The sequence below is a fragment of the Panthera tigris genome, chromosome B3 (assembly GCF_018350195.1).
Source record: "Panthera tigris isolate Pti1 chromosome B3, P.tigris_Pti1_mat1.1, whole genome shotgun sequence".
Taxonomy (NCBI): Eukaryota; Metazoa; Chordata; class Mammalia; order Carnivora; family Felidae; genus Panthera; species Panthera tigris.
This window is the reverse complement of record NC_056665.1, coordinates 121,514,460-121,539,771: the sequence shown is the minus strand read 5'-3', so window position 1 is coordinate 121,539,771 and position 25,312 is coordinate 121,514,460. Positions and strand designations below refer to the sequence as shown.

General features: G+C 50.3%; 2 protein-coding genes, 1 long non-coding RNA gene and 1 other non-coding gene across 12 annotated transcripts in view; 3 read left to right on the top strand and 1 right to left on the bottom strand.

Moving 5' to 3' along the window:
- Window positions 1-1,798: 1,798 nt before the first annotated feature.
- On the bottom strand, window positions 1,799-10,534 carry LOC122239671. The gene is made up of 2 exons (XR_006219015.1): window positions 10,414-10,534; window positions 1,799-2,253 (listed from the first exon to the last, which is right to left on the bottom strand). It is a non-coding gene; the product is annotated as an uncharacterized LOC122239671 (long non-coding RNA).
- Window positions 3,342-3,447, top strand: LOC122239808. Its single transcript, XR_006219194.1, has one exon. It is a non-coding gene; the product is annotated as a U6 spliceosomal RNA (small nuclear RNA).
- ISM2 (isthmin 2) lies at window positions 8,502-22,109 on the top strand. 9 transcript variants are annotated; one of them, XM_042990226.1, is made up of 9 exons: window positions 9,004-9,107; window positions 10,894-11,051; window positions 11,858-11,990; window positions 14,460-14,527; window positions 15,259-15,501; window positions 16,779-17,154; window positions 18,790-18,930; window positions 19,183-19,266; window positions 20,444-22,109. In XM_042990226.1, the coding sequence occupies exons 5-9, from the start codon at window positions 15,403-15,405 to the stop codon at window positions 20,959-20,961; spliced, it is 1,218 nt and encodes a 405-aa protein (XP_042846160.1). In that variant the 5' UTR covers window positions 9,004-9,107; window positions 10,894-11,051; window positions 11,858-11,990; window positions 14,460-14,527; window positions 15,259-15,402; the 3' UTR covers window positions 20,962-22,109. The 9 variants fall into 9 exon arrangements, with proteins under 9 accessions (XP_042846159.1, XP_042846158.1, XP_042846160.1 ...); XM_042990227.1 differs by having other exon boundaries at window positions 9,004-9,110; XM_042990228.1 differs by lacking the exon at window positions 9,004-9,107 and adding an exon at window positions 10,730-10,754.
- A 434-nt stretch (window positions 22,110-22,543) lies between these two features.
- The window catches only part of VIPAS39 (VPS33B interacting protein, apical-basolateral polarity regulator, spe-39 homolog), a 37,986-nt gene continuing 35,217 nt past the window's right edge, over window positions 22,544-25,312 (top strand). The window contains exon 1 of the mRNA XM_042990233.1: window positions 22,544-22,633. The gene's annotated coding sequence lies outside the window, so the exon portion shown is untranslated. The remainder of the gene's footprint in view (window positions 22,634-25,312) is intronic.

Below are 25,312 nucleotides of genomic sequence, written 5' to 3'. Positions count from 1 at the left end.
CTGGGTGGCTCGCCTGGGTAAGCGTCCAACTCTTGATTTCATCTCTGGTCATGAGCCCCAGGATCATGGGATGGAGCCCCGCGTGGGGCTCTGTGCTGAGCGTGAAGCCTGCTCAAGATTCTTTCTCTTTCCCTCTGCCTCTCTCCCCATCTCGTGTGCACGCTCTAAGAAATAAAAAAATAAATCATCTCCAGAACCCCCAAATACTGCTTGCTTGTTTGAAGAACTTGACATCTTAGTCCTGTAGTTACTATCTTAAGTTTTCATGATAGGGTGAGAACTTCAGAAAGTCACAGCATCCTTCTTCCTGATTCAGTCATGCAAGGTGAACAGAAATACCCTATACAACTGCTAAGGGCTAGGTGTTTGCTCAGTGCCCTTTCAGAAGCCCAGGAATGGAATATTCTGCCAATGATTTTTCTCTGTAATCCCTCCCTCCTATATTTGGCCTTTCTTTCTCTACCTTCCGATTCTTGATTGTTAGAATTTCAAGTCCAGAGAAGACATACGTGGTGGTGCTGTGTTTGGAGGATCGCTAGGTCAGATACTCTTTTCTTGGGACACTCAGCCTTACCTTTCAGGGGAGATAGTGAGCTTCTTTTGCCCTACTTGAGGGAACTTATATCTAAGTTTGTTATGACTATTACAGTCTAGCTGAACTTCCTGGTGTTTAATATGCTCTGCTTCATTTCTGTTCATGAAAACCAGGAGAAAATGGCTTACGTGGAGAGATTTCCTGGCTTCTCAGGGAAGGGGGAAAAGGGGACGCTATCTACCACTACCTCCCTGTTTTTCCCCCCACCCCGCCCCCTTTCCAAATTGATAAGGCTCTGGCCCCAATCATACCAGATTGGGCAGCTTAGGCAGTGAAGAAAAAGAATTTGGGCAATTCTTGTTTTGTAAGAATTTGTCGGGATGTGGCAAAACCATCGACAGGAGATCAAATACAACTGACTGTCTCCTGGCTTTCTTGTGTGAAGAACGGCTGGGACCGAATTCCCAGGGTGTCTTTCCTTCCCTGGTGTTCTAGGTAAGCCACCATGGACTTTAATCTCTGGTGGCTATAACCTGTGCGGTTAGAAAAAGGGAAAGAGTGTAATGCTTTTCCTCTGTCTGCCTTCATGAAGTTCAGAACTGTTGACCGTCTCCCACAGGTAAAATCAACATAGGCCGAAGGGGTCGTGAAGCGGGGAGCCATGAAAATCAAAAGATTCTTCTTGGCTGTTGAGCAGCTATTTGCTTAGCCCAAGAACGTAAGATAAACTGCTACCTGCTTAACACGGAAGCTCAGTGCCCCGCAGGCATCATAATCCATTAAGCCAGTTAATCAAAATCCCTTCCACTCGGAGAAAAGCATATCTATCTTCTCCTCAGCTTTGACCACAGGAAATGTAGTGTTTGGGCTCCTGCCCAATTCCCGTGTGCCCAGATAGCCTAATGAGAAGATTGGCTTCCTGCCTTCTCATCCAGAAGAGACACCACGACCAGCCAATGATCCTTTTGCTTTTAATTTTATGGACAGTGTTGCCCCTTCTGTCATCTCCAGTGACTTCTGTTTTCCAAGCACCTTTCGCTATAGACTGAGTCTTTTTTAGGTGGAAACCAAAGGAGTTAGCTTGATACTTACTGAAGTTGTTTAGTCTTCTCTGGTGGGTCTGGCAGTCCACCCTTGGAGGTGGCTTGATGGGGGAGCTGTGGGCAAGGTCTTGTTTACTACACAGTGCACATGATAGATGGCCTTAAACTGTGATTCTTTGTGGTATGATGAGTTATTATAAACCGATCCTAAAGAATGCAGTGGTTCTTAAACTGCTGTTACACGTTTTTATTGAAGCAATACCCAAAGCTCTGTTCTTTGGAGTGGTTGTGGGGAAGCTGAATGGAAAGTAAAGACAAGAGCAATACCCTGATGTGCTAAGTGTCCTGCCTTGTTGCCATCTCTATGGATAAGTGGATCCCTCCATGCGTGAGGACCCTTGAGTCAATTCAGAGCCTGCGTTTTCTGACAATTCTCAGGTTTCTTGTGCAAAGCTTGGTCGCTTGGCCCAGGCCTTCAAAGGGAGTGTGGGACATATTCCTGACTGGGGTGGATGGTAACTTGTCTTCACCCTTAACATTAGGTCATGTTCCCTCAGTGATGTTAAACCAGTGGTTGGAGTGATAAAAAGCATCCTTGATGGTTCTTTACAGGATACTGGTGAAATCACCATGTCAATTCAGCCAGCATGTCCATACAGTCTTGATGATCCCTCTCTGTAGAAAGATAGCAAACATTAAGAGAAGGGGGAAAGAGAATAAGAACAGAGAGATAGCTTATGGGGAGCTGAGATCTTGTTTTGTTGGCCTTTTTTTTTTTTTTTTTTTTCATTGACCAATTTGCCTGTAAGCTGGACTTTGCAAGAGGTGCTGTGATAACCCCTCTCCATTGCTGGGATGCTTATCTAATCTGAGAAAGTGTGAGAGGGGGAAATGTAAATAAAAAATGTTAAATTCTAGTACTGTGTTAAAATGTCACTCTTCTCTCTTTCTCCCTTATCCCCATCTACCTTTTTGTGCCAGATGATTTTTTTTTTTTTTTTACCTTGGATGACTGTGAAGCTATAAATAATGGGTTGGGTCAGGTGTATCAGTTACCAGTTTTGAGAGCACATGTTAAGAACTGAAGGGGGACTACTTGAAATGACTTAAGAATCATCCCATGCAAATAATATTGTTTTGCCCAAATAAACTATTCAGAAAGCTATCTCTGCCTTTATTCATTCAACCAATAAATATGGAGTGTTATTTCCATGTCAGGCTCTAGCATTACCAGTACCAGCAGCAAACAAATAAGCATCCGGACACATACATCATTTTACAAACTGGTAAGTCTGTGAAGGAAAAGTAAAGAGCATGATAAAAACAGGTAACCAGTATGGTTTAGACAGAGGTGATACAGAAACATTTCTAAGGCATGAAGGATCCAAAAGAAAGTGTGACTGATGCTCTGTGAGCAAAGGGAAGGATGCTGGGGTGCAGGGGTGGGGGGAGGTGGTGCTGATGAAGAGGGGGCAGAGGCTTGCTGCCCTGGGCTGTCAGGGTGCGGGGTTATCTTATGCATTGGGGAAAACCAGTGTGGAGTTGCAAGTGCTGAAAAAGATCACCACTAGAGTCCTTTTTTTTTTTTGTAGACATTGGCAAGTTGGTAAAATGCACATAGAAATGCAAATAACCAAACAATTTTGAAAAAGAATTTGTACTACCCGATTTCAAAACTTGCTACAGAGCTACAATAACCAAGACTGCATTTGGCATTAGGATGGTCATATTGAACAAATAAGACAGAATAGAGTCCAAAAATAGTGCTCACTTCGGCAGCACGTATACTAAAACTGGACTGGTACAGAGAGGATTAGCACACCTCTGCACAAGGATGACACACGGATTTGTGAAGACTTCCACATTTTTGAGTGATGTATAGAATTGTTCAATCACTATATTGAACACCTGAAACTAATACAACACTGTTAATTGTACTGGAATTAAAATTTAAAACTTAAAGTCCAGGAATAGACCTACACATATATGGTTAGTCGATTTTTGACAAAAGTGCCAAATTAATTCAATGCGGAAGGTACAGTTAGTCAACTAATGGTGCTGGAACAACTGAATATCTAGGGGAAATGACCTTCAACTCTTCCCTCACATATGCAACAGTTAAAGCAAAGATCTGAACATAAAAACTATAAAACTTCCAAGAGAAAATAGAAAAATCTGTGACTTTGGATTAGGCAACGATTTCTTAGAACACAAAAAGCATGGCTCAGAAATACTGATAAGCTGGACTTATCCAAATGAAAACTTCAAGGGACGCCTGGGTGGCTTAGTTAAGCATCCAACTCTTGGTTTCGGCTCAGGTCATAATCTCATGGTTCGTCAGATTGAGCCCCACGTCGGGCTCTGGGCTGACAGCATGGAGCCTGCTTAGGATTCTCTCTCTCCCTCTTTCTCTGCCCCTCCTCTCTCTCTATCAAAATAAATAAATGAACTTAAAAAAATGAAAACTTCAAGTTTCCACAAAAGGAAAATGCAAACTCCAGACTGAGATAAAACATGCATAACACATATCCAATAAAGGCTTTCTATCCAGAAAAAAAACCTTAAAACTCAATAAGGCAAGGCTATTCAATAAAAAATAGGCAAAAGATTTGAACACTTTTTTTTAAGATTTTATATTTTTTAAGTAATGTCCATGCCCAGCGTGGGGCTCAAACTCACAACCCCGAGATCAAGAGTCTCGTGCCTTCCAAACCTAGCCAGCCAGATGCCCCAAAGATTTGAACAGAATTGTCACAAAAGGAGATGTGCTAATGGCCAGAAAAGCACAGGGAAAATGTTCAACATCACTGGTTGTCAGGGAAATGCAAATTAAAACTACACTAAGATTCCACTACTCACCTACCCACTACAATGGCTGAGTTAAAAAAAAATTTTTTTTTTAATGTTTATTATTTTTGAGAGGCAGAGACAGAGTGCAAGCAGGGGAAGGGCAGAGAGAGAGCGAGACACAGAATCCAAAGCAGGCTCCAGGCTCTGAGCTGTCAGCACAGAGCCCGATGTGGGGCTCGAACTCACAGACTGCAAGATCATGACCTGAACTGAAGTAGGCCCTTAACCGACTGAGCCGCCCTGGTGCCCCTAGAATGGCTGAGTTTAAAAAGAATTACAATACCAAGTGTTGACAAAGGTATGGGAATACAAAGTGTATAGCCATTTGAGAAAACAATTTGGCAGATTGGGGCAGTGATTTCATCCACCTAAGAGAAGCATGCCCACACTTGCACTTGAATATTTACAGCTGCTAGATTTACACCAGCCCCAAACTAGAAACAATCCAAATGCTGTCATTGTGAGTGGCAAGGACGTTGTAGTATTATGTTCATGGGATGGAATACTGCTCAGCAATGAAGAGGAACAAATCACTGATACCTACAACTGTATGGATGAGTCTTAACATGCTCAAATAAACCAAACACAAAAGAAAACATAAATATGATTCTATTAATACAAAAATCTAGAAAGGCAGAAGTAACCCATGGTGACAGAGAGGGGATAAGTGGTTGCCAGGGAGCTAAGATTGGGAAGGTAGGAATGAACTGCATCCAACAGGATTTTCAAAAGATAATTTTGGGGCGCCTGGGTGGCTAGGTTGGTTAAGTGTCTGACTTCAGCTCAGGTCACGTCTCATGGTTCGTGGGTTCTGGCTCTACACTGGGCTCTGTGCTGACAGCTCAGAGCCTGGAGTCTTCTTCGGATTCTGGGTCTCCCTCTCTCTCTGCCACTCCTCGGTTTGTGCTCTTTCTCAAAAATAAATAAACATTAAAAATGTTTTTTAAAAAGATACTTTTCAAAAAAACAGAATGATTCTCTTACAGATATAAAAATGAACATGAGTTAAAGATTTTCTTTAACTCCCAAATGAGGAAACTGGTAAAGATATTATAAGCAATCAAAGGAGATACTGAAAAACAAGAACATTTATAGATCAAGAATATTGAAATGGATGTGCAAATGTAGGCAAAACTGGGGGCACCTGGGTGGCTCAGTCGGTTAAGTGTCTGACTTTGGCTCAGGTTATGATCTCACGGTCCATGGGTTCGAGCCCTGCACCAGGTCCTGTGCTAGCAGCTCGGAGCCTGGAGCCTGCTTCAGATTCTGTGTCTCCCTCTCTCTCTGCCCCTCCCCTGCTCGCGCTTCTGTCTCTCTCTCTCTCTCTCTCTCTCTCTCTCTCTCTCTCAAAAGTAAATAAAAATTAAGAAAAAAAATGTAGGCAAAACTGGTTTCTTCTATACTGGGAGGTCAAATGAACCTCAGAGGACAGGACATAACTTGCATTTCCATATGTAATAACTGTTTTACTTTGTTATTCTTGCCTACAACCTATATAGGGCTGTAAAATAGCTCAAAGAATCAAAGAGGAGAATCAGATGAACTCAGAAGCATGTACTGTATGTAGACGATGCCTTGTTTTCCACTGAAGATAACCAAGAGCATTCGTGAGGAGGCAGTGAGAACAGGAGAGGATATAACAGAACCAGTCAGGAGGCTACTACAGCTGTCCAGGTAAGGGGGAGAGGGGCCTGGAGCACAGTGGTAGTGACTGACTCAGACAGGTATGCACAAACGAATGAACTTGAGCTCTGACTTTGAGCTGGCAGAAGGTGTAAAAGTTTGATGAAAAGAGGGGCACCTGGGTGGCTCAGTTGGTTAAGCGTCCGATGTCAGCTCAGGTCATGATCTCTCAGTTCATGGGTTCGAACCCTGTGTCAGGCTCTAAGCTCAGAGCCTGGAGCCTGCTTCAGATTCCATGTCTCCCTCTCTCTGCCCCTCCCCTGCTTGTGCTCTGTCTCTGTCTCTCAAAAATGAATAAATGTTTAAAAATTGTTTTTTAAATGCTAAAGAACAAGGTAGTCTCACTTTTTGTCTAGAAAAAAAAACACAACAGTATGACAAAGCAGGTGCTCAAATGCAGGTTTCTTTGGGCTAACAGTTGAATGTTTACCATGTACCAAGCATCTTACTAGGTTGAACCTCATGAAATTGCCAATATTTGGCATTTTTGACCAAAAAATGGTAACTGCACCCTAATAAGAATCCTTAGCATAGATTCTTACTTACTTCTTACACTTGTGAGGTAGGTACCCCCCCACCCCCACTCCCCCACTTTTATAAATGACAAATTCACCAAGAGGTCAAAGAACTTGTCCAATAATATCAACTTCTTAGTAAATGGTAGAAGCCGGATTCAAACCTTGGTGGCCAACTCCAGACCCAATGTAATCCCTGTGATGCACTACTATTCAAACCACTGCCTATCAACAATAGCCAAAATATGGAAGAGCCCAAATGTCCATCGATGGATGAATGGATAAAGAAGATGTGGTAAATATATACAATGGAGTATGGATTACTCGGCAATCAAAAAGAATGAAATCTTGCCATTTGCAGCTACGTGGATGGAACTGGAGGGTATTATGCTAAGTGAAATTCGTCAGAGAAAGACAAAAATCATATGACTTCACTCATACGAGGACTTTAAGAGACAAAACAGATGAGCATAAGGGAAGGGAAACGAAAGTAATGTAAAAACAGGGAGGGGGACAAAACAGAAGAGCCTCATAAATATGGAGAACAAACAGGGTTACTGGAGGGGTTGTGGGAGGAGGGATGGGCTAAATGGGTAAGGGGCACTAAGGAATCTACTCCTGAAATCATTGTTGCACTATATGCTAATTTGGGTGTAAATTTAAAAAAAAAATTAAAAACAAAACAAAACAAAACAAAACACGGCAGAGCCCTAGCCTGTGCCGCTGGGGATTGGAATCGTTTCTCAGAACTGTGCCTGGGCCCCTAAGTTTTTCACTTTGGCTAAACCCAGATCCCAAGACTTACCCCTATGGCATATTTCCTGGCCATCCTCCCAGCACCTCCAGGGATTTGCTATTCCTGCCCTGAAACCAGGCAGCCTTTGTGGTCCCTGAATAGGCATTCTTCCTAGTGTCTTCCCACAGCTCCTCACTGACCTGTCCAAACCTCTCTGCCCCCACCCTGCATCACTGCGCTCACATTCCCTCACAGCCCCCATCCAGGCCACTAAAATTGTCACTGCCCTTCAGGGTTCCTGATCTTTATCACGAGCTGAGGTTTTATTTCATGACCCGCATATGCTACACGTGAGGATCCCTGCACAAGAGTCTCGCTAGAGGGAGTGGGTGGTCCCATTGTTTTATCCGGGATAAAACTAGGTGACACCCAGTGGCCGGGCTAGATCTTCTGACCACTCCCTCAACGTGTCTTGTTGCTGTGCTCCTGGGGCTCTATCCTCACATCTGAATCTCAACTCTCTCTCGGTTTTTGTGCTCTGAGAACATCCTGAGGAAATCGGGTGCACAGTGGCAGGTGTTTTTCTGGGCTCCACCTCCAGCTGGGGAGCTCGGGGAGCCCTGGAGGAGTTACTTCCCGGCCTTCTTCCCTGAGCAAACCTACCTCGAGGCACAAACAAACATCTGCCCCAGGCCGGAGGGCTCTCACGCTGGGCTGCGGCGCGTTCCCCGCTCGCGGGGTCCTGGGGGTCCGTGTGTCCCCGCGCCGTCTGCGCGCCCGCGGGGAGGGCGACCCGCAGGAGTGGCAGTGCGGAGCCTGAGCGCGCCGTGCCGGCCGGTCGCGACGTCCCCCGAACAGGAATTCGCTCGGGGCTGCGACTGCACCAGCGGCGGGGACAGGGGGCGGGGAGGCGGCCAGATCAAAGGGAGCCGAGACTGTCCGGGCGCGTCGAGGAGCCGCCCCTCCGGGAAGGGCGGAGACATCCCGGGCGCTGACCCGAGAGCCGCGCGGTTCCCCCGCCCCGCGCGTCCCCGCGACCGCCGGTCTCCCCCACCTCCCGCCCCCGCCCCTCGCCCCCCGCGGCCGGCGCGCTCCCGCCCTTGGAGGAGGCGAGGCCCGGCGCAAACGGACGCGCGGGAGCGGCTCGGGAGGCGCGGAGGCTCGGCGCGGAGCAGCGCCGGCAGGGAGACGATGCCTCGACTGCCCGGCCGCGCGGGGCTCCTCCTCGGCGTGGTGCTGCTGGCGGCGCTGCTGGCCGCGGGCCGGGCGCTCCCCCTGAGGAAGCCGCGGCCCCGGAGCCCCACGAGGCTGGCGGAGGTGAGCGGCGGGGAGAGGGGTCGGCGCGGGGTCCGGGGCGCGAGCGGCGACCTCAGAGGGCGGGCGCGGGGCGGGGACCAGGTGCGGCGGACTCCTCCCCCCCCCCCAAGCCCCCACCCCGACCGCGTGGCTGGCCGGCCGGCCGAGGACAGACTGCGCTAGTGGGCAGAGGGCCGGGCGCGGACCTCCCCCTACACGCCCCGAACGGCCCGGCCTCTCCCACCTGCGGCCGCCTCGCCCTGAGCGAACCTCTCCTGCAACCCCCCGGTCCGGGGGGCGCGTTCCGAGAGGAGTCGGGAGGGTGGGAGGGGAACGCGACGCTGCGCGGAGTTGCTGAGGTTCAACCCGCCGAATAACGGCCGGTGCAGCCTCAAATCAAACCTGCAAAAGATTGGAGTCCCTTTGGGTGTGAATTGAGACGAGATGAGGTAGTGAGTGGGGTCTTTCAACTTGCTGGAGAGTAATATCAGCCAGGGACCTTGATATTACTATGTAGTTGGAAGAGCAGAAGTCGCCAAGACGTGGCGGGGTGGGGGTGGGGGGCACTTTCTGGGTGGCCCGTGAGTGGGCTTTGGGGATGCGACCGAAAACAGAGGAGCGAGTCGGGGAAGAGTAGTTTAGACGCGAAGAGGAACCACGGTCTGTCGACACCTGTCTCCCTTCACCAGGGGTCCACAGTCCAGCCATCACTGCGTGGATTGTCCCCTTGGGGACAAAACCCTCCCGACTTGTTCCAAGGTTTGCGGGCTGGTGTGGTAGGGGGTCCTGGCTCCTTCCAGGCTCTGAGCTGTTCTAGGAGGAGGAGGCCAGAGTAGTTCTTTCCATTTTCCAGACGAAGGCACTGAGAGGCCCCGCCGGGTGCATGCAGGAGACCGGTGGGTGAGCGGCACCAGAGCTTGGGCTGCTAGCAGTGCCCAGGCTGCTGAGGCCCTCCAGAGGCAGCGGGAAGCACCGCCTGCATTTGAGGTCTCTGTGGACTGGTGTTTTATCCACGTTTTTTTTCAACGCTGCCTTTCTAAGGAGCCTTTTAGACATTTTTCCCCCCTAAGTGCCTCTCCCACTGAAATTGGGATATACCATTTCATGACTATACTGTTTATGTATCATGGCACTTGGGTATGTTACAAACCATTGTAATATCTAAGATTTTTTGCCTCCTGTTGAGACTACATCCTGTAGACCAGAGTTTCTCATCCTCCACAGTCCTGTCATTTGGGGTTGTATAATTCTTTGTTGTGCCTTGTGGGACATTTAACAGCATCCTTGGCCTTAACCTGTTAGGTGTTTGTAGCACCCACTGCCGGACAGAGCCAGACATTGCCCTGAGTTTCCTGACCGACACCCCTCTCCCCCACCGTTGCTGACAACCACTGCTGTAGACAAATCCAGAGGAAGTGAACATCCCCTGGCCAGTCCCACCTCCTAGGTGGAGGTGGCAGTGGTCATAAAGTTAATTGAATTGGCATTTTTTTCCTACTCATTTTGACATATTTTCTATTTTAGTACTTACTGCCTTGTATTGTGATTATTTTTGATGTATTTGCCAGATCTTCCCCCGAGACCAGTCTAGAGGATAGGTTATTTCAGAGCCAAAGTCATACCCCCAGCTCCAGTATAGGGCCTGGTGGAACCCTCAAACATATGTTAAATTAGTGCCATGAATGAAAAACAGAGCTTAGAGCCCAGGACCTGGGGTTCTGGTCTCAGTGGGTCATTAACTCAGGTATGACTCACCTCAGATGATTTCCTGACATTTAAAATAAGGGGCTAAGTCATCTCTGTGATCCCATCCAGTTCAAATACTGCTTCAGAAGTCCATGTGATGTGTGTTAAAGCTGTTATGTAATCAAGGTGGTAGTTAAGACATTATGTTGACATAATGCAGACTGCTCTTCTAGGGCCTTAGGTGATATGTCAGCAATAAATGACAACTCCAGAGACTTTTATGACGAAGCTGAAGCACATATGGCCCCTCGGTGTTGTTCCCATGGGTGTTGGATGGGTGTTAGTCTCATTTTCCAGATGAAAAAAATCAAGGCACAGAGACATTAAGCCTGACTGAGACTGGGAGCCAGGTCTGTCATTTCAAGAGCTAGACCCGGGACCTCAGGGTCCATCTTTGTATGTCATGCCCCAGCCTGCTCATCGTAAGTCTTGAAAGGTCTTGAAATCATTGACATCGTGAACAAAATGTGCCACCCTCTCTCTGGTCAGGCCTGTTGCTGAGCATCAGTTTACTCCCACAGTCAAATGGGAATAAGAGAACCCATTCTGTCAGATGGCCTGCTGGGTGAGAAAGCACTGGACGTACACATGTGTGGCATTGTCGTTACAAGAGTTTGTTGGGTGAGGCGCCTGGGTGGCTCAGTCGGGTAAGCATCTGACTCTTGATTTTGGCTCAGGTCATGATCTCACAGTTCATGACTTTGAGCCTCGCATCGGGCTCTGCACTGACAGTGCGGAGCCTGCTTGAGATTCTGTCTCTCTCTTTGCCTTTCCCTCACTCATGCTCACTCTTTCTCTCTCTCTCCTCTCTCTGTACATTAAAAAGAGATTCAAACTCATAACATAGTTAAAAAAAAACAACAACACAAGGGTTTGTTGGGCACTAGACAGGCAAAGAAAGAATGACAGAACTCTGCCTTGGGTGTCTTCTGTTCTGGTTAGGATCCAAACACCACCCGAACAGCCACAGTGCCTAGCATTTTGTGGTCCTTGTCTTGTTTTCCTTGTTTTAGGGACGAGGAAACAGACAGTGGGTCTAATAATTAAGCCTCGGGTCTGCAGCTAGTGAGTGGCTGTCTCTCAGGCAGAGCTAAGTTTGAAGCCGAGCCTCTATGTTATTACAACCTTGGACTTTATGTAAATCCCTTACCCTCTCTGAGCCTCCATAGCCTCATCATTAACATAGAGACAGTCACATTCACCCCTTGGGGTGCTAGTGTTCATTCAGTCACTCAGCAGTGATTTATTGAGCTCCTCCCGTGTACCAGGCACAGGATACTGTGTGAAGCAAGCAGACGAAGTCCTACCTGCACTCTAGCTGGGGTGGCTGGGGTGACAGAAGGCACATCCAGGGCCTAGCTCAGGCCTGGTAGAGAAGATGTGCTCAGACAGTACTCACGGGTCAGGGCTCAGGGGGCTCTGCCCGTATCTCTGCCTTACTCCCTGTTGCCAGTGTCCAGTTGCTTGAGGGCTGTCACGGGCATGAGGGCCTGTTTTCAGCTGTACATGACCGATCTGAGGTGCCCGGGGAACAAATCCTCTCCTCCACCCAGAAGCCCGCAATCAGTGACTGGTGAGGTTTGCAGGTATGTAGCCCAGCTCCCTACTTCTGGGATCAGTAGGATTGAGCTCCACTTGTCCACCATGGTCACTAACTTGATGGAGCATTCTTTATTAGCTGCCTCCCACCCGTGACCCACTCCCCCACTCCCCCACTCCCTGCTGGTGTCTCCTGGGATCACCTTCCAAAGGAATGCCCTTGAATTCTGGTGTCAGCATTGGCTTCTGAAGAAACCCAAACTAAGACCCATGGCCCCACTCCACTCCTGAGAGTTCTGGGGCCTGAAGCACAGAGCAGGGGCTCTAAGCAGCTCTAGAGAAGGGTGGCTGTGACGTGTGGCTGTGGTGGTTAGCCAGGATTTTCTATGGCCTAGAGGTTGGAGAGGGCTGGAAATGAATATTCTGAGCCCTGCTGGATGCTAGCTCTCTCCCATCATTGTTCTCATTTTACACATAAGGATGCTCACAGAGGTTCTGTCCCGTCAGGGTCCCACAGGTCAGAAACCAGACTATTCAGGGATTCAGATCTAAGCAGCCTGGCTTTAGAGCAAGGTTTCTTTCCTTTTTTTTTTTTTTTTTTAAGTTTATTTATTTAAGTAATCTCTACACTCAGCATTGGGGCTCAAACTCACAACCCCAAGATCAAGAGTCACATGCTCTACCAATTGAACCAGGCAGGCGCCCCCTAGAGCAGGGTTTCTTAATTGCAGCACTGTTTTTAAAAAAACTTAAAAAAAAAAATTTTTTTTTTAATGTTTATTTATTTTTGAGAGAGAGAGAGAGACACACAGAGTGCAAGCAGGGGAGGGTCAGAGAGAGAGGGAGGCACAGAATCCAAAGCAGGTTCCAGGCTCTGAGCTGTCAGCACAGAGCCTGACGTGGGGCTTGAACCCATGAACCGTGAGATCATGACCTGAGCTGAAGTCGGCACTTAACCAACTGAGCCACCCTGGCACACATAAAAAAAATTTTTTTTTAATTTATTTATTTTGAGGAGAGAGAGAGAGAGAGAGAGCACGCGAGTATAAGTGGGGGAGGGGCAGAGAGAGAGAGAGGGAGAGAGAGGGAGAGACACAGAATCTGAAACAGGCTCCAGGCTCTGAGCTGTCAGCACAGAGCCCATCGCAGGGCTCTAACTCAGGAACAATGAGATCGTGACCTAGGCCGAAGTCCATGCTTGACCGGCTGAGCCACCCAGGTGCCCCTTGATTGCAGCACTGTTGACATTCTGGACTGGATGATTTTTGTGAGGGCTGTCCTATGTGTTGTAGGATCTCCCACATGGTGCCAGTAGAACCCCTCTCCAAGTGACAACCACAAATGTCTCCAGACATTGCCAAATGTTCTCAGATGAGAACCATTGCTTAACTACCCACTCACGAGGCAGTGATATCCACATCAGCCAGAAAGGCTGCAGACCCTGAACTCCTGCAGTCCTGAGGCTGCAGACAGAGGAGCTACTGAGCCAAGGCACCGGGACAGTTAGGGCTTTGGTGGCATAGTGAGTGGGAGCTGCCAGGAAAGCAGCATATGGGGATGTTCCAGGCCTCCAAGACTGGTCAGTGAAGGAGATGAGTTGTTCTTACTCATCTGTCCATCCTCTCTGCTTGTCTGGCCTGGCTGTTGAGACCAGAGCACTTTGACTCAGTAACAGATTCCAGGGCCAGGCTCAGATGGGCCATGGTGATTAGTGCAGGAGCCTTGGAACCAGGTGTTTGGGCAACACCGAAGGAGGGGGTTAAAGGGGAGAGGCCAAAGGTTCTGACTCTCTTTTTCAACCCAAGGAAAGAAAGTCATAGTGAGAAATTAGACTGAATAAGCCCCTGATTTGTGAAATAGACTCTCCACACTCTTGCCTGTAGTGTCAGAGCAAAATAGTTAAGGAGTGTGAGCTCTCAGGTGCCTGGCTGGCTCAGTTGGTAGAATGTGTGACTTGATCTCAGTGTTGTGGGTTCGAGTCCCACGTTGGATGTAGAGATTACTTAATAAAATCTTAAAGAGAGAGAGAGAGAGAGAGAGAGAGAGAGAGAGAATGGGCTCTGGACCCAGGCTGTCTGTTTCAAATCCTAGGCTCTGCCACTAAATGTCTGTGTGACCTGAGGCAAGTTACTTGCCCTCTCTGTGCTTTAGTTTCCATTGTCAAAATGGGGATGACAGCTAGCACCTACCTCTGAGGGTTGTTGGGAGAATGAAATGAATGATTAAGTGTTTAGAACAGTGCCTGGCACACACATGCTGTGGAAGTAAGTGTTTGATAAATAAATTTCTGACAATCCTTCCAGGTAGGAATTATCCTCATTTTGCAGATCAAGTTGAATGAGCTAGTAAGAGGCAGAGCTAGGATTTGAACCCAAGCTGATCTGACTGTCCAGACCTGTGTTTTTTCGCATGGCTTTAGGTATGAGATGGGAAGTGGAGTCAAGGCTGTGGCCTGGGTGGGGCATGCTTTACATCATAAGGCAGCTCTGGACAGTGCCCCCTCTGTCCTGTTGTAGAGACCTGAGCAATGGCTGTAGCCTGGAAGTAGGTGGATGGCCACCCCAGTGTCCCACTGTCTGAGCAGGTGAGGGCTGCTGCTGGAGTCAGAGACAACCAGGGTCTTTCACTTACTATCTGAGCCGAGGCAGGGACTGTCACGGTGTGGACCCCATGGGCACTGGCTGGTGGAGGGAATTACCTGGCAGACAGACAGCTGCGACGGCACCTGAACTAGGAAAAGGCGCTGGGTCCCAGACGGGCAGGAGGAGGAAGGTAGCAGTGGTCAGAGATGCTAAGGAACACAGCCCTCACGTGGACAGCTTGGGAGGGTCAGTGACAGGGGAGCCTGCTGGGGGAAGGCCCAGGTCTGCCACTACCCTCCTTGTCAGCCTTTCTGGGCCTTCCTGCCCTGACTTGTGAGACCCGCCATCTGTTCCTGGGCAAGAGCCCTGGGGGGTTCTGAGGCATGTGGTCTGTGAACTGCACTTGGAAACACTGCCTTAAACAAAATGCTTCCCTCTATGGACCTCAGTTTCTTCATCTGTAAAATGAGGAGGTTGGCTTATGTTTCTTCCACGTGTAGAAACCTGATTTAGCCCCCCTGTTATGCCTCACGTTGGCACCATTTGTCCAAGCACTCTGTGCACATGGCCTCATTTACTCTCTGAGGCGTTAAAACACGTATGTTTGGATCCATGGTCACAGGGTGAATTTGTGGCCTGGTCAGACCCCAAGACTCCTGCATTGCCTACTTTGGGTCCATTTGGGGTAAGCCCTGACCCCAATCACCCCCTCCTCCCCTTCTCTCTCCTTCAGGTCTCAGCCTCCCCAGATCCCAGCTCTCCTAGGGAAGAGGAGAGGACCCCCCTGCTCCCCAGAACCCGCCTCCAGGCAGGGCCACGCCAACATAGGCGCCGGGCTCTCAGTGAGCCAGCAGCCCTGAGCCTGGACAAGGCGTCCATGCCAAGGACCCTGGAGGACACTCCCTTGCTGCTGGAGCTGCAGAAGCTGCCAGGATTGGCCAACACAGACTTGACTGCCCCAAACCCCAATATCCAGGTGAGAGCTACAGGAGGGCATAGGCCCAGTGGACACCTAGAGAGGAACTGGGCTGACCAGCTCCATCCTGAGGTCAGGCGTCCCCATCCTGTATTCCTTGGAGGGCGGGGGTTCTTTTGGGGGTCACAGAGTAGTGGGGGCTGCTCCTCTACTTCCCAGCTGCGGGCCGAGCAGGGCATGTGGCCCTCTGAGCCTGTGTTTTCCAGTCCATAGCAAAGGAGAAACAGCACCAGCCTGGTAGGGCTGTCATGAAGACCCAAGGAGTGGGGAAGCTTTGGGAATGGCAGGGCCTTCTAGGGAAATGGGGAAGGGGCGACTTGTGGCCCCTACCCAGACCCAACCCTTCCTGCAGGGTTGGTTGTGTGCAGAATGGGGTGGGCTCGTGGTAGGGGGCTGCCCGCCAGAGGGGCTTTATGGAGCCAGTGGGATTCCAGTTTACATTCTCCACTGCCAGTCCTCAATCCCTGATGATAAGAGTTCTGCATTTTGTGCAGCACCTACAGTTTGCAAAACACTTTCATCAAAAGAGAAAAGGCAAGGAGGAAGTGTAGAAACTAACATTCTAAAATTGTTTAAAAGTTTGTGTGTATGCGTGCGCGCGTGCGTGCATGTGTAAAACCTGGAAGTTTAATTATCAAAATGTTATTTGTCAGAGATGGAGTGGGGGTGATTTTAATTTTTTTCATTATATTTTGCTGGTTTTCCCCCAAATTGTGTTCCGCGATCTCGTATTATTTTATAATAGCCAAAAATAATGTTTCAAAGTTCACTTTCATGTAAATGATTTCATGTTACTTATTTCCCGTCCACAATGTGGTGAATGAGAGCCCCCCCACCCCCGCCCCACCCAGGGCTGCTGTGGGACTTTGCCCTCTTTGCTATCATTTTCCAGCCCTACAGCGAGACCCAAGGCTGTTAGTGGCCCCTAATTCTGGGCAGCCTGCAGCAGAGTTCACAGCCAGCTTCTCTTAAACTAGTGGGTCTCTACCCTTGGCACATGTTAGAGCCACCATGCCTAGCCCCACCTCAGATAATTAAATTCATGTCTAGGGTTAGGTCAAGGAGTCTGGAATATCCAGGGGATTCTGATGCACAGCCAAGTCTTAAATTGTGACCCCGTGTGCCCTGGGAAGCCAGGAAGGTTGGCCAAGAGAATGAGCCGGTTTGGAGGAAAGGTTGGTCCTCTGCCCCTGCCCCCACACTTGTCATCTCTCCTCTCCTTGGAGCCTTGCTCTGAGCACTCCTTCACTGGCAGGCCTGTGTCTGACCCTCTGCAGGTGACCATCGAGGTGGTGGAGGATCCCCAGGCCGAGGTGGAGATGGACCTATTGGCTGAGCCCAGCAGTCGCTGGCCCCAGGGTGCCTCTAGCTGGCTGTCCGCCAAGGAGCTCTTCTGGCCCCTATTCTGGAGCTACCTGGAGGGCGAGGAGGGGAGGACCAATCTCAAGGGCAGAGCCCCAGGGGAAGAAGAGGAGGAGGAAGAAGTGGAGGAGGAGGATTACCCTGCAGAGTATAGTGAGAGTGAGGACCAGGAGGACAACGAGGAGGAAGAGGAGGAGGAGGAGGAGCCTGGGTTCAGTGGGGCCACAGGCAGCTGGGAGCAGGGCTGGCTGGCCCCTGGGGACTGGGCCTTCAAGGAGCCAGACGGCTATGGTGAGCATCCCCACCTTGGCATCCCCGGCTGCTGCTTCTGGAAGTTCTGAGAGTAACTGGGGCTAAAGGGAGGCCTGAGAGCTTCACCGAGCAGGGGCAGCTATGAAGGCCAGAAGCTTAGGCCTGTACAAACACCATCATCTGCTAAATAGCAACATTACCCATAGCTTGCAAAATCTGTTTTTCCCCCAAACATTTGACCTTCACAACAGCCCTGAGACCCCCTAAGCAAATAGACGTTTGTTAATTTTATATATATTCATAGCTGTCACTTTCCAACAAATTGGGAAATATGATAAACCCCACCACTCATAACTGACCTCATTTTCAGACTGTGTGGGCTTGAATCCTGGCTCTGCTGGTTACCCGCTGAGTGACCTTGGGCAAGTTACTTAACCTCTCTATGCCTAATTTACTTCCTCTCTAAAATGGAGAATGGCACAACCCTTAACTACATAAGATTGGGCGTAGAGGGTATTGAGTTAATACATTTAAAGTGCCAGCATGTAGTAAACTAAGTATTGGCTATTTTTATTATTTTTATTAGAAAACAACATAGCACAGACTATCAGAAAATACCACCTAACACCTGGCCAGCTCCCATGACAGCCATTCTTGTTGTCGTTCAGGTTTTCCTGGGTACAGATGTGTTTCATGGACAGTTACAGCCATTCTCCCTAGAGCCCTGGTATTTCATCCTTGGACAGCGGTGCCATCATTAAGACTAAGGCATAGCAGGCTTTCCCTGGTTCACCAAAATGATGTAAATTGGCAGTTTTCATGCCTTTCAGCTTTTCTTCCATTAATTTTCCTTAAACTCTTGGTGCCCACCTGCTCTGGCATGCCTGGGAAGTGAGGAGAGAGCTGGGTATGTCAGTACTTTGGGGGTTCCACAGAGCCCCCTGGGTCCTCAGACCTGCAACAGCCAGAGGTCTGAGGGTACAGTCATGGTGTATTTCAGGTTCCTCAGACCAGGTCTTGGTCCCTATCATGGAAAGTCAGGACTTTCCTTAATGTCCCCAGTGCTGGGGAAGTGTTGTCAGCCTTGGTTTTAATTGACATAAAAATTATAGGTCAGAGGAGCGCCTGGGTGGCTCAGTTGGTTGAACGTCTGACTTCGTCTCAGGTGATGATCTCTCGGTTTGTGAGTTCGAGGTCTGTATCGGGCTTGCTGCTGTCAGTGCAGAGCCCACTTCGGATCCTCTGTCCACCCCCCCTTCTCTGTCCATCCCCTGCTCTCTCTCTCTCTCAAAAATAAATAAACATTAAAAAATTACAAAAAAAAAACCCTCTAGGTCAGAGACATAGGGGGACTTGCCCAGGGTCACATTGACAGTGGTCAGGTAGCTTCCAGCCCCAGATATCTTTTTCTCATCGCTGTGTTGGCACAGAGTGGGTGGCTGGGATTGTTGCTGTGTCTGTAGAGCCACCTGATGATTTACATGGGTGTCCACCATGCAAGGGTCCCCGGCTGAGGGACAGGTGGGGGCTGAAGTCCAGCCCGTGCTTCGTCCGCTAGGCTGGGAGCCCTGGCACGGATGGCACCCTCCTGAGGAAGGGGTACCCTTAGCTAATCTGCACCAATGCGCCCTGTGGGCTGTGCTCACTCACCCCTGGCTCCCTGCCTTGACCCAGACTATGAGCTTCAAGAGGAGTGGAGCCCCTGGTCTCCCTGCAGTGGGAGCTGCGGCAGCGGCAGCCAGAGGAGGACTCGGCCCTGCGGCTACGCCTGCACTGCCACCGAGTCCCGTGCCTGCGACCTACCCCTTTGTCCTGGTGAGACGAACCCCAGCTCCTATACAGGCAGAGGCTTACACTCTGGGCTTGGCCCCCTGGGAATGTGGGCCTTGTTTGAGGGTGGGGCCTGGAGAAGGGATGCAGGAAGCTTATAGACACGGTGGTTCTGCCTCATCCCAGGCCTAGTCCAGATGCTGTGGGCACCGAGAGCCTAGTGAGGGCTGGGCTTCCCCACTGGGAGCACAGAGGTGCCCTGGGGCCCCACCAGCCTGGCCTCCTCTCTTCCCAAAGGCACCGAGGACAAGGACCCCTCGGGCTTCCCCGGTGAGGGGTGGCCGCCCCTGGCCCACAATGCTACGGACATGCTCAGCCCAGGTCAGTGGGGAGCTAGGCCCTGCTCCTGGGGGCTTGGGGAGAACCTCTCTCGGGAGGGTGGAGCATCACTGCACAGGAGGAATCTCACCCCCATCCACTGAGGCAGAGTACATGTTCCAGCTGGAAGATTAGTCTCCCCAACAAAGAGGCCCTGTCATTTCTGAGTCCCTGTCATTTCTAGCCAGGCCATTGGCCTTTCCCAACCTGATATTCCTGCTGGGAAGACTGTCCTGATGGGAGCCACTGAGCTTGGAGATCCATCTGGTGGGGCATATTCTCCCTGGCTGCGGGAAGGGATGGGGACATTCTGGCTTCCACTCCCGGGTGCTCTTGGAGGCTCCTGGGTAGGCTCTGTGTGGGAAGGGGTGCTGTCAGAAACAGTTTAGGGGCCAGAATTCCAGGACTGCTCCTTCCAGCAGTTTGGAGCAGACGGTACTTTCACTGGGACATTCTGCATCCCTGTCTCTTGGTGTCACTTGCCCCTCACAAAGAGGTAGGCAGCTGCCAACAGGCCCCCTTGCGGGTGGGACCTATGCTCAATACTATGAAGCTCCCTGAGCTGGCGTGGTGGGCCTGGCACTGTGCAGGGCAGGGGTTCCCAGAAGACTAAGGCCCAGGATCTGCCTTCAAAGAGCTCGGGTGTTAGGGGGAGAGACACACACGACCAACTTGAGCACGATGCTGCAGAGTGTGCCCCAAAGTTCTGGAGCGAGGAGGAAAGAGCCATTCCTTCTGCGTGGCCAGAGTCAGTGGCCACATTCCCAAGGTAGAGAGAAGGGAGGAAGACAGCATAGATGGAGGGGGTCACAGCGGGCAGAGGTGAGAGTGGGCCGACACGCTTTCTTACCAGTTGCTTAAAACAGCGGTTCCTGCGCCCAACCACCCCAGCTCCTTCCCCAAGACCCCAGATCTCCCCCACCATCCAGCACATAAAGGGACAGCACCTGGCACTTCAGACAGCCTCCAGGCTCCTCCTCCAGCCCCTTGGCCAACATCCATTCTGAGCCGTAGCCTCTGGCTCCGGGTTTCCTGGGTGGTTGTGTGGTAGCCCTTATCTGGCAACAGAGGAGGCCAAGGTGGGCTGCACTCAGCTCCGCTGCGGGGCCTTCTCCAGGCATTGGCCCTTGATCATCCCCCACCCCACCTCGGGGCTGACTGGCTCCCCTCCCCTCTGCAGATGTGGATAGCTGTGAGAAGTGGCTGAACTGCAAGAGTGACTTCCTAGCCAAGTACCTGAGTCAGGTGCTGCAGGACCTGCCCAGCTGCCCATGTGCGTACCCGCTGGAGGCCGTGTACAGCGCGGTGAGCCTGCAGGATGAGCACCAGGGCCGAAGCTTCCAGTGGAGGGATGCCAGCGGGCCTCGAGAGCACCTGGACGTGTACCAGCCCACGGCGCGCTTCTGCCTGCGCTCGCTGCTGTCCGTGGAGAGCAGCACCCTGGCCGCCCAGCACTGCTGCTACGATGCGGGCAGCCGGCTGCTGACTCGGGGCAAGGGTGCCGGTGCGCCTGACCTCGTCAGCACCGACTTCTCACCTGAGCTGCACTTCAAGGTGGACACGCTGCCCTGGATCCTCTGTAAGGGGGACTGGAGCCGCTACCACGCTGTGCGGCCTCCCAACAATGGCCGGGCCTGCGCCGACAACCCTCCCGAGGAGGAGTACCTGGCCCAGTTGCAGGAGGCCAAGCAGTACTAACCAGGGGGCTGCTGTTCTGGAGAAGATTCCTCTGCACACCCCTCACCCTGCCTCTGCCCAGACCCCGTGAGGCCGGCCGGCCTGGTGCCGCGGGCCCTCTGCTTGTGAACCCAAGGCAGGTCAGCACCCCAGGTGTCGGTGTGGGGCTGGGGACAAGGTCGAGGGGTGTACAGGGCCCAGGCTGAGGGAGGGAGCTCAGCCCCCAAGGTCTCTGGGTGATGGGGGAGGGGGGAAGTGTGTGTCTGTGGGGGCTGCCCTCTCCTGCCCCCTGGGAGGTGCTGTCCCAGCCTGGCCACTCATTTTCCTCCCTCTCCCTCTGAGCTGGGCTCTTCCACCCTGGCTCTGGGCACACGTCGTGATTCCCAGGGCCTGTGGTGCCACAGCTGCATTTTGTCAGGCTGACAGCCAGCCTAGCAGCCAGCCCTCTTTATCTCTGGTTGGTTGTGGGAGGCCCTCTTGTCCCACCCCTGCTGGGAGCCACCACAGACCCACACTGGGGCCCTAACAGGTTCTCCTCAACTCCGAGCTGCTTTTCAGTGGACACTACTTTGGTTAGGGCTGAAGTCAACCCGTGGGGCCCAGTGTGGACAGACAGGCTGAGGTGGCCGAGACAGGGCCGGCTCCTGGCTGGGAATGGGTCAACCAATTCAGGTCCCTTTCTTTGTCCAGCAATCTCTGCTCTGTCCAGGTTGTAGGGATGTGCAGAACTGGATGGCACTGCCCTGAATGGACACAGCTGCCAGGTCTGGGTGGGCTCAGAACAGCTCAGGAGGATGTGCACCATGGTGAGCTGGTACACCAGTTCTCGGCTCGGGGTTGGCGGCAGGGAAGCCCAGATTTGGGCAGTTTCTGTGGTGTTTGTAAAGGCTCCCACCATGGCCCACTTGACGCTCCCGAGGTGATGTCATTGAATGCACTGAGCTCAGAGCTGGGAAGAGATGTACATAATCGGCTCACCTAGCAAACCTGGTGCTTCTTCCCTGCCCTCCTCACCCCCAAAATCTTACTTCCTTGCCTTGTGTGGGGTTGAAGGGCTGAAGTCCCCACCATCCTGTTCACAAAAGCTCCAAAAGGTGGGAACTTCAGCCCCTAGACAGCCGCCCTGAAGCTCTTTGTGATCCTCAGCAATAAAGCACTTTATTTTCAAATTCTGTCTGATGAAGAATTTGGAGCCTCACCAGAGGTGTAGGGAGCCCTGTGTACAGCCCAATCCAAGCCCCCACGGTCGTGTTTGTGACTCCTTAACCTAGCCGGGCAGGCAGAGCTCCTGGGATACAGAGTTTAGATGTAGATGTGAGTTATCCCTACTCATACTTGTACAGGGTTTCCTAGGAGGTACGGACCTCAGAGCACATTTACTAGTTCTTGGGGAACAGGAAGACTTCCAAGGCAGAGGTCAATTAGCATGCACTCCAGAGGAAGTGGCCCTATTTCCCCAAGTACCTTGCTGCAAGTTTGGGCAGAGTTGCCCAAAGGACTACCCCTATAAGATGACAGAAGTGGACCTGTACCCTGCCTTGGTTGCTACCCTTAACAGACACTGCACTGTCACTACTGGCATCTGGGGAAGGACAGAGACACATCGGGAAGTAGGATGAGGCAAGGTATGTCCAGAGCCACCACCTGGAGACGCTCAGAGAACCAGATGTTTCCATAACGATCACACCTAGAGGTAAGTTTATTAGTCTGGTCCTGGGCCACAGTCTAAAAATACTCTGGTGCAACTAAAATATTACAGGGCCAGAGAGGGCAGGATCTCGTCACCAGATGGGATCCAAGTTCCCTCCCATTCTCTTGTCTGGGAAAATCAACATGATTAGTACAGGCATAATTTAATTATCTGTTAGCAGAAACTTTGTGTGTGTGTGTGTGTGTGTGTGTGTGTATTTATTTTGAGAGAGAGAACACTAGTGGAGAAGGGGCAGAGAGAGGAAGAGAATCCCAAGCAGGCTCCACATTGCCAGCGCAGAGCCCCGACTTGGGGCTCAATCTCACAAATCGTGAGATTATGACCTGAGCTGAAATCAAGAGTCAGACGCTTAACTGACTAAGCCATTCAGGTGCCCCGGCAGAAACTTTTTTTTAATAAGATAAAAATATCCTAGAGTCCTTTTTCACAGGAATCTGCTAATTCTCCTCCTTTCTAATATAACTCACCTTAACACTTGAACACACTGTCTAAATTTAATCTATACCTAGTGGTTGTCTATTACCCAAAAACTGAGTTTAGCCAGCCACATTTTTGATCTGTAAGTGACATGGGAAATTGCTACCATCTCAGACCACAGATGACAGAAGATAAAGGCGGTTTGGAAAGGAGTCTTGAAGAGGTTGGAGAGCAGGTCAGCTATAAAATGCTGTTTATTCAAACTCTACAAAGGAGAAAGAGGCACTGTGCAGGTGACTTTGGGCTCAGGGAATAGGTGTGTGTGAGGAGAAACAGTGATGGAGAGGTCACTGATCCTGTTAAAGGGAGGATTTTAGGAGCGGCCAGGACCAGAATCAGGTGGGGGCCCTCCCCCGTTTGGGTCCAGTGTTAGTGAGGTAACTGTCTTGCCTAGCTCTTCTTACTTTTCCAAACACTAGCCCTCGTGGCTGCACACCCAGCACGAACACCACTATTTCCAGTTTAGCTGCCCGTCATCAGGATGGCTTGCCCAATTTGTCTCCATCTGGTGTACCTCATAAAGGGTCCTAGGCTAGGCAAGACTGGTCAGATCGAATTCTTACTAGGGTTTAAAGCAACGTACGTCCCTTCCAGATCCTGCTGACTTCCTTTGTTGGAAGATAGAATGTTTCAGAGCCTTTGTCCTATTGTTCATGAGAAGGTCCCAAATGTGTTTCTTTGGCTCCTCCATTACAATTAGATTTTAACAGGTGGGGGTGCTTCTCAAAATGTGTCCTGACATCAGTATCACCTGGGGTATTTATGAAAATGTAAGTTCATGGGCCACACCCCACACCAAGTAAGAATCTTTTAGGGGTGGAGTCCACATTTTCTGAATTTAACAGATTCCCCCAGATGATTCTTAGGTGAATCCTTGGCCTATGACTTGCAATTTAGCCAGTTAACTAGCTTTTCAAAATATTCTTGCTCAAGGGAGAACATTTGGGCCCTTGAGTCTGGAAGTCAGTAGGTACCATTACCTATGCTTCTATATTCGTCATCTCTAATGCTCTCATAAGGTACCTGTTATAACCATTATAGAGGTAGGAAAATTTGCCCCATTTGTTAGAAGTGGTATGATTCAACCCAAGTCCAACCAAGTGCACAGTTTTGTATTTAGCTCGATCTGCGTTTTAGGCTCAAAAATGCTAGCAGCAAGGGGCACCTGGGTGGCTCAGTCGGGTAAGCATCCAACCCTTGATCTCAGCTCGGGTCTTGATCTCAGGGTTGTGAGTTCAAGCACCATATTTGGCACCACGCTGGGCATGGAGCCTACTTAAAATGCTAGCAGTAAAATGGCAGTGGTAAAAATGGGAACAGCCATCATTAGTACTGGGGATGTCACCTGTTACTGAGCAGGTCACAGGACAGTTAATTTGCCTGGTGCTTTGGTTTTTTTAAGGTATTTATAATCTCTACTTCAGATTTCTTTTAAAGAACTCTAGAATTGGTTAACTCTCCAGCCAGGCATGAAAGGGCTCCTATTTTGTCACTGGTCTCTGTGTGAGGAAGAGGAGTCTGTTAGGAAGGGTCCCTAGATTTGATTCAAGCTACAGTCCAGGTTCTCTATCAAAAGACTTCTTTTTGGACCCCCAAGAGGCAGATCTAATGCCAAATTAGATGCTAGTTAGTTTAGTCCACCATTCCTTTGAGTAATTCAAGCCAAAAGTGGCTCTTGGGGGCCTAAATTATCCAGATCAGTACTGGTCTTTTGCTTTAACTACAATGTTTTGGCCAAGTCACCTTGGTAGGATTAGCCTGCAGGCCTCACTGCCACCTAATAAAACAAGCAAAAATAGATGAAGGAAATAGCTGTGCCTGCAGGAGGTAGCATGTCTGGATTAGAAGGCCCTGACTCACACTGGGACACAGGGCACCAGGGCAGGGCTTGTGCGGGAAAGCGGCCCTCCCTGTTCAGGTAGTTACTTCTGCCACGTGGTGGCCTGAACTCCAGTTGAACATACCCCCGCCCTGTGGTCAGTGCTCAGTAAACTTAACGGAACCAGGTACTTAAAAAATACTTGACCAGGATATTCCTATCTTCCTCTTTCTGGGAGTACTAAGAGGCCTGGCATTTTTTTACTCCAGGAGGGATGCCTAACACACTAGAAATACAGCAGCCTCTTTAAGCAGATGAACCCAGCAACAGGGCAGTAGACATAGTGGTTTAACTGGAGCACTGGC

Excerpts from the sequence above, each read along its gene's own strand:
- ISM2 (XM_042990224.1), top strand. The coding sequence starts at position 8,554 with ATGCCTCGACTGCCCGGCCGCGCGGGGCTCCTCCTCGGCGTGGTGCTG. Across the intron at positions 8,680-15,258 it reads GCCCCACGAGGCTGGCGGAG|GTCTCAGCCTCCCCAGATCC; the intron begins GTGAGCGGCGGG and ends TCTCTCCTTCAG. Across the intron at positions 15,502-16,778 it reads CCCCAAACCCCAATATCCAG|GTGACCATCGAGGTGGTGGA; the intron begins GTGAGAGCTACA and ends GACCCTCTGCAG.